The 12,088-nt window shown below is 49.3% G+C and overlaps 1 protein-coding gene across 1 annotated transcript; it reads left to right on the top strand.

Moving 5' to 3' along the window:
* Positions 1-131: 131 nt before the first annotated feature.
* Positions 132-7,536, top strand: MRPL32 (mitochondrial ribosomal protein L32). The gene is made up of 3 exons (XM_073678215.1): positions 132-325; positions 3,952-4,127; positions 7,107-7,536. The coding sequence occupies exons 1-3, from the start codon at positions 169-171 to the stop codon at positions 7,356-7,358; spliced, it is 585 nt and encodes a 194-aa protein (XP_073534316.1). The 5' UTR covers positions 132-168; the 3' UTR covers positions 7,359-7,536.
* Positions 7,537-12,088: the final 4,552 nt, after the last annotated feature.

The raw sequence follows: 12,088 nt of genomic DNA, 5'->3' as shown, positions 1-12,088 counted from the left end.
ACATAATATTGTAATTCCGTTACTATTGCTACCTTATATATACATTGTAGAAGCAAGAGAGATTTCAATAGCATTTGTGTAATAACTGGAGACCACACGTACTCCACGGTTGGCGGCGGCACCCTATTGTGGTTGGCGTCGTCACGTGGTTTATAGGCTTAAGCGCGCATGCGCATAACAATACCGGGTGACAGACAGGAGGTCACCAGAAACATGGCGCTGTCCGGGGGACCGGCTGCAGGAGTTGTCAGGTTGTTGCTAACATGGAGCCTGCGAGCAGAACAAAGTCTTCTGCGAGTTCTAGGAGTGCAGTCTTTCCATCCAGGTAAGAAGGCCATATTACATGAGGAACTGTATTCTCCGCACGCAAGGGGCACGCGGGGGCGTATCTCCGCACGCAAGGGGCACGCGGGGGCGTATCTCCGCACGCAAGGGGCACGTGGAGTTGTATCTCCGCACGCAAGGGGTACGCGGGGGCGTATCTCCGCACGCAAGGGGTACGCAGGGGCGTATCTCCACACGCAAGGGCGTATCTCCGCACGCAAGGGGCACGTGGAGTTGTATCTCCGCACGCAAGGGGTACGCGGGGGCGTATCTCCGCACGCAAGGGGTACGCGGGGGCGTATCTCCGCACGCAAGGGGTACGCAGGGGCGTATCTCCACACGCAAGGGCGTATCTCCGCACGCAAGGGGCACGTGGAGTTGTATCTCCGCACGCAAGGGGTACGCGGGGGCGTATCTCCGCACGCAAGGGGTACGCAGGGGCGTATCTCCGCACGCAAGGGGCACGCGGGGGCGTATCTCCGCACGCAAGGGGCACGTGGAGTTGTATCTCCGCACGCAAGGGGTACGCGGGGGCGTATCTCCACACTCAAGAGGCACGTGGAGTTGTATCTCCGCACGCAAGGGGTACGCGGGGGCGTATCTCCGCACGCAAGGGGTACGCGGGGGCGTATCTCCGCACGCAAGGGGTACGCGGGGGCGTATCTCCGCACGCAAGGGGTACGCGGGGGCGTATCTCCGCACGCAAGGGGTACGCGGGGGCGTATCTCCGCACGCAAGGGGTACGCGGGGGCGTATCTCCGCACGCAAGGGGTACATCTCCCCTCGCAAGGGGCACGTGGGGGCGTATCTCCGCACGCAAGAGGCACGTGGGGGTGTATCTCCGCATGCAAGGGGCACGTAGGGGGCGTATCTCCGCACATGGGGGCGTATCTCCGCACGCAAGGGGCACGTGGTGGCGTATCTCCGCATGCAAGGGGCACGTAGGGGCGTATCTCCGCACGTGGGGGCGTATCTCCGCATGCAAGGGGCACGTAGGGGCGTATCTCTGCACGTGGGGGCGTATCTCCGCACGCAAGGGGCACGCGGGGGCGTATCTCCGCACGCGGGGGCGTATCTCCGCACGCAAGGGGCACGCAAGGGGGCGTATCTCCGCACGCAAGGGGCACGCGGGGGCGTATCTCCGCACGCAAGGGGGCGTATCTCCGCACGCAAGGGGGCGTATCTCCGCACGCAAGGGGCACGCAAGGGGGCGTATCTCCGCACGCAAGGGGCACGCGGGGGCGTATCTCCGCACGCAAGAGGCACACGGGGGCGTATCTCCGCACGCAAGGGGCACGTAGGGGCGTATCTCCGCACGTGGGGGCGTATCTCCGCACGCAAGGGGCACGTAGGGGCGTATCTCCGCACGCAAGAGGCACACGGGGGCGTATCTCCGCACGCAAGGGGCACGTAGGGGGCGTATCTCCGCACGCAAGGGGCACGTAGGGGCGTATCTCCGCACGTGGGGGCGTATCTCCGCACGCAAGGGGCACGTAGGGGCGTATCTCCGCACGTGGGGGCGTATCTCCGCACGCAAGGGGCACGTAGGGGCGTATCTCCGCACGCAAGGGGCACGTAGGGGCGTATCTCCGCACGTGGGGGCGTATCTCCCCTCGCAAGGGGCACATCTCCCCTCGCAAGGGGCACATCTCCCCTCGCAAGGGGCACGTGGGGGCGTATCTCCACACGCAAGAGGCACGTGGGGGCGTATCTCCGCACGCAAGGGGCACGTGGGGGCGTATCTCTGCACGTGGGGGCGTATCTCTGCACGTGGGGGCGTATCTCTGCACGTGGGGGCGTATCTCTGCACGTGGGGGCGTATCTCTGCACGTGGGGGCGTATCTCTGCACGTGGGGGCGTATCTCTGCACGTGGGGGCGTATCTCTGCACGTGGGGGCGTATCTCTGCACGTGGGGGCGTATCTCTGCACGTGGGGGCGTATCTCTGCACGTGGGGGCGTATCTCTGCACGTGGGGGCGTATCTCTGCACGTGGGGGCGTATCTCCGCACGCAAGGGGCACGTGGAGGCGTATCAGTGCCAGGACCAGTCCACATTTCCTCCTCTTGGACTTCTCATCCCACCCTGACTCCAGTACTTGAAGGAGCCTATGGACTATTCTGTATGTAACCATAGTCCCTGTAAAGTAATGTAAATCAGCTATCGAAGATCAGAAGAAAGTATCTTTTTTGTTTCCAAAAGCACATTACTCTTATCTATGTACTGTTTCTGGAAAGAAAAAGAAAAAAGCCAGACCCTTTTTTTTAAATTCTTTTTAGAATTGTCTATACTAAAAGTCACAACTTTTCATCTATTTACTACATTCCTATCTCGGGATTTATTAGTATGGGCATATTATGCACCTGTAATGCCAAAATGGGATAAAACTGCTTCATGGGAATGACGGGTTCTTCTCATGTATCTGTCACTTTCTCGTATGTAAAGGAATTGTCTTTTCTATCCGAGGGGCACCTTCACCAATCAGCTGTTATCACCTTTGGTGCCAGGGGCCAGCTCTGTTGCTGATTAGATCATGTGTATAGGAGCCAATCTGTAATACCCAGGAGTGGCCACTACACAGTGTACCGAGTGCAGCCTAACTACTAAATCTCCCTTCTGTCTGGTTTACCGCTTACTATTTTCTCTCAATTTTAATTTTCTATTAATGCTACCAGTAGACTTTTCTATCCCTCCCACTATTCTCCATTGGCCCTTCTTTTCTGGTGTCTCCAATGGCTTCACAGTCACCTGCAGCCTCACATTACTACATCTCTGCCAGTAAGAAATGATTCTCCAGTCTTTTCCTCCTCTTTAGCCTCCACCTTCTCTAACATCTAGAGCAGGGATGTCAAACTCAAATATACAGAGGGCCATAATTAAAAACTTGGACAAAGTCGAAGGCCAACTTTGATATTTATTAAAAAATGTGTACAATTGAGGAAGTTTTTCCTTTAGAGACTTACCACATGACCAGAGCATTAAGTGTTTCCTCGCGTACATATAAATCATGGGGTCCTATAGCAGAAGTTTTAATTGGGGGGCCCCCCTCCAAGAAAAAATGTAATATTCGAGTGGGTCACAGAAGAGCATATCTCACAACTTTGCAGCCCTTACTAAGTAATTTTCCTCCTATTAAAACCCCTAGATTGCTCTTTCATTGCCCCATAAAGTTTAATGCCAACAAAAGTGCCCCCCAAAAACCGTAAGATATGCCCACTGTGAATTGCTCCACAGTACACTTCACACGCACGGTATGATGACCCTACTTTACCACCTCAACTCCCCTGGCAAAGTATGATGACCCCAACACTGTATGATGCCCCAACTGTGATCCCCATACAGCCCTCCACACAGTATAATGGGCCCCAAAAAGTCCTCCATACAGAATAATGACCCCACATAGTCCTCCATTCAGAATAATGTCCCCACATAGTCCTCCATATGGTGTTGTGGGCCAAATATAATCACCCTGCGGGCCAGAGTTTGATGTGTATGCTCTAGAGGATTTATCTTGGGCTGCCCCAAAACATTCCCCTGTGCTTCCAGCCTTGGTCTTGCTTGTAGCAGGAGCTCAAAACTTGCCATTTATCTTCCCTTTTCATGATCAGTGTGTTTTTTCTTTGCTGCAGCTCTAGCGGTCCCAGCTCCATTTTCCTGTCCCTCTGAGAAATCCGATGAAGATGCCTCTGATAATGTGCCCAGTTTTCTTGATAGTATCTTTTGGATGGCTGCCCCTAAATCCAGAAGAACAATAGAAGTAAATCGCTGCCGAAGAAGAAATCCACAAAAACTTCTGAAAGAGAAGGTATTGTAAAATTTGCACTTTTAGTTTTACCAATATGTTTTTGTTGCACGTACATATTCTAGAGGTGTTTATGTGCAGTTTGTGACTAGTAGAATGTGATGATGGCCATACACCAGGATATGCCTATTAGCAATAGATTTTCTGGTGTGGAGTTGTAGGATAACCCTATGTACCCGCACTAAGGACAGCAGTTTCTTTTCCTCTGCAAATTGCGTCATGCGATTTTCATTTATAGAGGAAATGAGGTGAGGATGATCTAACAAGCTTGTATCTCGGCATAGTATCCTCCTGTTTCTCATATGTTGGATGAGTTGAACGTTAGTCATGAGTCTAAGACTAGAGGTTCTAGCAAAGTGGTGTTACTGAGTGCCAACATAGCATCGAGAGAACGAATTGGCTTTACTCAGATGCTATGTACATGTATTTTTTATTCTGGAATGTTCATATACCTCAAAAACTATGGTCCCCAAACCACTTCTCCTGCCTTCTGTGAATGGAGAGAAAGCTCTTTCACTTCACTTGTAGGAGAGGTCTGAAAATAGCCAAGCACGCATGCCATGTCATGGCCACCTCTCCATTGATAGAAGCAGCAAAAATAATCCATTTTCTTTAGATAGATGTTTTCCCCCTTCAGTAACTTGCAACTAACAGGTATTTATGGCATATCCTGTTGATGTTCTGTAAGTCTATGAGATGGAAATAACCCTTTAAGTAAGCCAAAATAACCCCCCCTCAGATACGGACTTACACGAACAGTACCTTTGTACAACTTCTTGCAAAAGTATTCAACCCCTTGCCATTTTTTGAGCTTTGTTTTTTTTTTTGAGGGTTTGCATCATGAACAGTTCATGTAAAGAATATGCCTACAACTGTGAACATTTGGTTTTCTTCTTATTTTGAAGCAAACAAAAAATAGGACAAAATAACTGAAAACTTCAGTGTGCATAACTATCCAGCCTCTAAAGTCAGTACTTTGTAGCCTCGTTTTGTGGCAATTACTGCTGCAAGTCTTTTTGGATAAGTCTCTATGAGCTTTCCACATCTTGCCACTGGGATTTTTGCCCATTTCTCAAGGCAAAACTGCTCCAGCTCCTTCAAGTTAACTGGTTTCCTCTGGTGAACAGCAATCTTCAAGTCTGACCACAGATTCTCAATTGGATCATGATCTGGGCTTTGACTAAGCCACTCCAAACACATTTACATGTTTCCCCTTAAACTACTCGAGTGTTGCTTTAGCAGTATGCTTTGGGTCATTGTCTTGTTGGAAGGTGACCCTCCGTCCCAGTCTCAAATCACTGACACACTGAAACAGGTTTTGCTCTAGAATATCCCTGTATTTCGCACCATCCATCTTCCTTTCGACCTGGACCATTTTCCCTGTCCCTGCTGCCCAAAAACATCCCCACAGCATGATGATGTCACCATGTTTCCTTGTGGGGATGGTGTTCTTGGGTTGATAAGCTGTGTTGGCTTGGCTACAGACATAGCGTTTACCTTGGTGGCGAAAAGTTCAATTTTGGTCATCTGACCACAGCTCCTTCCTCCTTATATTTGGGGAGTCTCCCACATGTCTTTTGGTAAACTCAAAATGAGCCTTACAGTTATTGCATGTAAGTAAAGTTTTTTTTCTGCCCACTCTTCCATAAAGGCAACCTCTATGGAGTGTACGGCTTATTGTGGTCGTATGGACAGATACTCCCTTCTCTTCACCAACTTAGACTATTTAGTGCTGATGCATCACACACATCGGATTGCAAAAATATTTAAGTACCGGTTGTAATGTAACAAAATAGGTTGAAAGCCAAAGGGAGGGGGGTGGGTGTGAATACTTTCACAAGCCACTGTATAATGGGTGGATCATGACACATCAGTTGCTTTTCTCCGTAAGCTCCCCCTTGTTGCTGCAGCATTCATAGCAATAAAGATTGTGGTTGTCATGTGGTTTACCTATGTGGCTGGTGCCCTGGCTCCACTCTTCTGCGCATGCATTGAAAAGGGGTTGTCCACTACTGGACAAGCCTTCTTGATCACTCCAGTGCCCCACATAAGATAAACATTTGTTACCTCCTCCATCAGTGCCATTCCTGTGTTCGTGGTGCAGTATCTCTTGGTGGTCATTTCATTGCTGCAATCAATCAGCAGTTGCTGATCAGCCCTTCAGTAATGCGTCACAGCAGGATACTGCAAGAACAGCAAAGCTATGGGAGGCAGATATTAAATGTCTTTATTTTATGTGGGGCACTGGAGCGATGCTCAGGGGATGCCCAGCAGTGGACAATCCCTTGAATGCTTTTGTCACCTTCACAGAAGAGGATGAGCCATTGTCTAGTGTTTACATCACTGATCTGTGGGCAGCAAAAACCATAAAGTGTATCGAAGAGGTAAATATTGGGGGAATTTCTAATTGCTTAGGTAACGGCGCACCTTTTTAGGGCATTTGATACTAGAAAGTAACCCTTTCAGGATTTCACCTGGAGTTTCCAGGACTTGAGATAATCAAATTGCTATGAACCTTAGGGGGGTGTTCGGGTGTTCACACTTGGTCTTTGCTGAGTTTTTGGAGCAGACACTAAATGGAAACGCCAAGCTTTTGAGGAATATTTTTTGAGTTTCTGCTCAGTTTTTGCTCCAAAAACTCATCCAAAGTCTCAGTGTGAACATCACCTTTGGCGTAAAACCACCTTAAAGGCCCATTTTTGCTTGTTTTATTTATCAGTGAGAACTTCCTCAGACGTCAGTGAGAAACAAGCCAAAATGTAATGTACCGTCTACCTTAACCCAAGTGCTTCCCTGGTTCGCTGGGACTTGTTCAGCCTTACTACCTAGAATAAGAACCACTTGGAGGTCTTGTAATTGTAACTTATCAGTGCAGCATGTGGGCATCCTCATATGGACACCAGTTTTTGCAGTGTAGTAGACAAATGACAAAGGCACCTCCGCTTGGATGGAAATAATTATTTTTTTTTCCTTAATTTTCAGAATAACATTGACACATGTCCAAAATGCGGGCACCTGAAACTGAAACATGTTCTATGTGGATTCTGCTATGAGAAAGTTCGCCAGGAAACGCACCTCATCAGGAAGGAGATACAAGCCGTGGAAGGAGGGCCATTCAAAGCCCCCACTGTGGAAACTGTAGTTCTCTATGAAGGAGAAAAGCCGCATCCTGAAGATGAGGGGAAGAGGATTATTGAGCAGAAACGTAAACGCCCATCATGGTTCTCGTATTGATATCTGTTTTATTTTTTTCTACCTTACAGTGTCCTAAAGGCCTTCAACATGAACTTATCACTATACTCTTAGATTGTGCTCACATATTCCCAAAACTGTCACATTTTTAGTTTGCTGTTGTCTGTAACATTGGATCTTTAGTGCTACATATATTAAAACTGCACCAATTTTGTAAGTATGTAGTTGGGTTGCATTATTTAACAGTATGTGTATATTAATTTTTTTCCCTTAGAAATATAATAAGTATCTAGGAATGCCTTTTAGCCATATGGTAAAGGCTAGCATCCTAGCCTCCCTCTGTCCATTAACAAGTTGGGAGGGTTCTTGAGATTATACCAAAAATTATAATCTTTTAAAAAGTCATATAAAAACCTTTTGCAAATAAAAAGTGGTTTAACTCCATTTCAAGTTTGAAATCTCGTTTTAATATATTTTACTAGAGAATTTGGAAAGGATAAGTTTGGTTTCCCCCTTCAGGGTCCTCCTTTCTCAGTCACAGTAGAGAACCATTATTAGGAATGCATCTCGCTCTGGACCTGGCCTGTCCTGCGTTACATCTGTGCATTGGGGGTTCCAGCTGATGGAAACATTGGGATGAGCTTATTGTCACAGGTCACTTCTAACATGTAGGATTTCCCAAAGCTGAGCACACTTTTAACCCCTTAATAAGCTGTGATTAAAAATTTTCATCGCAGAGGGCTGTGTTAAGCAGGCTTAGGAGCTGAGCACGTTCCATACGTGGCTGTAGCAGATGCCGGCTGTGTTACACAGCCAACATCTGTCTCTAACAGCAGTTGAAGCCAGATCCCATCACTGCTGTTAACCATTTAAATGTTGCTGTCAATCACTGATTGCAGAGAGCTGAAGGGTAACCGTGGCAGACGGAGGCCTGCTGAAGGCCCTCATGGCTGTTATATTAGGCCTCCGGTGAAGCTCACCCAGAGGCTTAGCTTCATAGGAGAAACCTAATTACACTATATACTACTATACTACATTTGCAATATATAGTGTTCATGTCCCCTAAAAGGAATGAAAAAAGTTCCAATAAAATTAAATATTTAATATTATAAATATTGTCTCCATGCAAAAATAAAGAATTTGGAGAAAAAAAAATTGGTATCGTTGTGTACGAAAATGTCAGATATATAAAAGTATTTACGCTGTACAATAAGTGGTAAAAAGACCAATGAAGCACCAGAATTGCCATTTCTCAGTCACTACACGTCCTTAAAAAATATGCAATACAAAGCGATGAAAATGTAATCGGGGAATCTTCTCACAATAAAGTATTGTCCAGTGTAGATTACCTTATCCGAAATTGTTGAGGCCTCTGCTGTTAGAGAGAGAGACCGAAACACTTTGGAATAAATCTCAGCGGTTCTTGCTTTTCACATGCTGTGGACACCGCCAACGTCGCCCTCTGCATTCCCAAGGGTGAAATCTCTGGTGCTTTGCTGCAAGTGTTAAAAGTGTGTCATAAATTGAGGCACATTCGATAATGCAGGGGGCTAGATGAATGAATATTGTGTTGGAAGTGAAAAGAAAACGCTCTACTATGGCGCTCTGGCCGGGAGCTTTCAGATTAATTAGTTGCACACAGTCTGATTATAGCTGATAAGCCACACCAAGTACGCTGGTTTAGGCAGATCAAAGGAACCTATGCATTTTGGAAATGGACTTTTTCCTTTGTCAGGGCATGGGATCGTGTTTATTCAACCCTACTTATACAATGCTTGATCATGGAGATTGCAAACATTCCGCTGCTGAAAGCCAGGGTAGGTTTTACATGATTCCCTGGTGGGCGTTGTAGAAATAGAATTGGATTCACACGATCTTATGCATTAACAAAGGATAAAGTCAAATTCTGAAACGCGCAGGTTCCTGTGGTCTGCTAGACCGCCGTACTTGAAGTGAGTGATGTCACCTGCTTACCGGCTGTTCTCGGACACTGTGCAACTAATTACTAGGAGCGCTACCAGTTAGAGCGTCATAGAAGAAAGTTTTTTGCATGTCCAATACAGGATTCATCCATCTAGCCCCTGTATCAGGACTGATGGGACGCATCTCAATTTATCAGACACTTTGACATTTGCAGCAAAGCACCAGCAATTTACTACCTCTCAGACTCTTTTTTGGACATCTGTTCACGTGTGGTAAGAACTTTAAAAAGTCTATGGTTTAATACTTTGAACTGCCATTTTATCAATTATTATATTGTATTATGAATATGATATGTGATAATAGGCACAATGGTGAAGTGCACTGGAGTATTCAATATTGTACATATAGAGCGTTTAAAATGACACACAACACCCAATGTAGTAATGTGTTTGCTCCATCAGTGGTGTCAGGCCCACTTCAAGCACGTTTTCTGGAGGGTCTTCATTCTTGGTGTATATCTTAGTGAATAGCTACAGAATTAATAGAACCATTCTGTAGCGCCGGCGTCCCTGCCCTCTGCTAGGCAGGGACGCTGTTCCCCTCACCCCTCTGCTCCGAGCCCGGCGTCCTCCTCCCGCTCTGCTGGCAGCGCGCGCTCCTTCCCGGCCACTGTGCTTAGGGCGCGCGCACTCCCTCCCTCTTAAAGGGGCCGCGAGCGCCGTCCTAAGGAGTCCCCGGCCAATGGCCGGAGGACTTCACCATATATAAGGCACCTCCTCCAAAATGGAGGTGCCCGAGCAATGTTGTTGCACTGTTCACTACTCTGCTTCAGCCCTCAGGTCCCGTTGCCAGTTACCTGCCAGAAACCTGCCAGTTTGCTGTCTGTTTCCTGCCTGACTTTCCTCCTACCTGCTTGCTAGCCTGAGGTCCGACGGTCTGCCTTCCTACTCCTGTCAGTCTGTCTATGGACCAGCTTGCCCGCTCACCTGGGAGCGCACATCTGCTACCTGCCTGCTAGTCTACCTGGAGGCTCCGCCGTCACGTGCTGTGACCACCTGCCATTCCAGAGACTCCTGCCCGCTCACCTGGGAGCGCACATCTGCTACCTGCCTGCTAGCCTACCTGGAGGCTCCGCCGTCACGTGCTGTGACCACCTGCCATTCCAGAGACTCCTGCCCGCTCACCTGGGAGCGCTCATCTGCTGCCTGTCTGTTGGCCTACCTGGAGGCTCCGCCGTCACGTGCTGTGACCACCTGCCATTCCAGAGACTCCTGCCCGCTCACCTGGGAGCGCTCATCTGCTGCCGGTCTGTTGGCCTACCTGGAGGCTCCGCCGTCACATGCTGTGACCACCCGTTTATCCAGAGACTCTCGCTTGCTCACCTGGGAGCACACATCTACCATCTGCCTGCTAGCCTACCTGGAGGCTCAGCCATCACAGGTCGTACCTACCCTTTACCCAGAGACTGCCCCGGTCACTTGCCGTGACCTCCTGCTCGTTCATCCAGAGACTACCCCGGTCACTTGCCGTGACCTCCAGCCCGTTCACCCAGAGACTGTCCCGGTCACCTGCTGTGACTGCCTGCCCGTCTTCCCTGGTCGCCACCCGCTCCCTTACAAGGACCGCCCCCTTGTATAGTAGCTCAGAGGTTCCGCCTCCCAGACCCGTTACAGTTTGCTCGGGCCCCTCCATTTTGGAACCCGGTGGCACCCAAGCTCCCTCACTCTCGGACCTGTGTCATGAACTGTCCCGTCAGAGGTCCCAACAGGAGTCCATCCTGGGTCACCTGCGGAATGTCAATTCTCACCTGGACACTCTGACTGCTCCACCAGCAACCACCGCCAGTGCCATGACTCGCAATCCGGCAGCTCCGCTGCCCACCAATACTATGGTATCCTACCCCGGACCCCGGCTTTCTGCACCTCCTCGCTTCGGAGGCGACTCCGCTCAGGCTCGGGGCTTTATAAATCAGTGCACCCTGCACTTTGAACTCCTGTCCCACCAGTTTAACTCTGACCGGGCCAAAATTGCCTTCATCATGTCCCATCTCACCGGGGAGGCCCTGGCCTGGCTAAATCCTCTATGGGAGAGAGGAGACCCCCTGGTGTCCGACTTGCCTGCCTTTCTCACGGCTTTCCGGAAAGTCTTCGACGAACCTGGACGGAAGACCTCATCCGCATCATCTCTGCTACGCCTCCGTCAGGGAAGTCTCACCGTGGGCCAATATGCCATACGGTTCCGTACCCTTGCCTCGGAGCTGGCCTGGGATAACGACGCTCTGGTATCTGTCTTCTGGGAGGGTCTATCCGGCCGTATTAAAGATGAACTCGCCGGTCGAGACATTCCTACCACTCTCGATGACCTAATAACTCTTGCCACCCGGATTGACCTACGGTTCCAGGAGCGTGCCAAAGAAGTCACCCGTGAGAGGAGGTTTCCACGTCTAGCTCCTACTTTTCAGAAACCCGTCACTCCCTCCGTTTCTCCCCAGGTACACTCTCCTGAGCCTATGCAGGTCGACCAGACCAAGATGGTCAAAACCCATCAGGACTTACGCCGTGCCGAGGGGAGCTGCTTCTACTGTGGCAGTAAGGAGCACCGGATCCGTACCTGCCCGGAGAGGTCGGGAAACGCCTGTGTCTAGGTTCGCTCAGAGAGGTCGACCTAGACAAGAATAAATCCTCTCCATTTCTGCTGCTGTCAGTCTCAATTATCTGCGGGGAGAATCGTTATTTCGAACTAGCCCAACTTGACTCTGGTGCGGCCGGGAATCTTATTTCACAGGCCCTGGTAGAAAAATACCGCATTCCCACCAAACCTCTGGCTATACCATTATCTGTCGCTGCTGT

Source organism: Phyllobates terribilis, unplaced genomic scaffold (assembly GCF_046119375.1).
Source record: "Phyllobates terribilis strain yellow unplaced genomic scaffold, ASM4611937v1 Scaffold_4__5_contigs__length_816908805, whole genome shotgun sequence".
Lineage (NCBI taxonomy): Eukaryota > Metazoa > Chordata > Amphibia > Anura > Dendrobatidae > Phyllobates > Phyllobates terribilis.
This window is presented reverse-complemented; position numbering and strand designations above follow the sequence as displayed.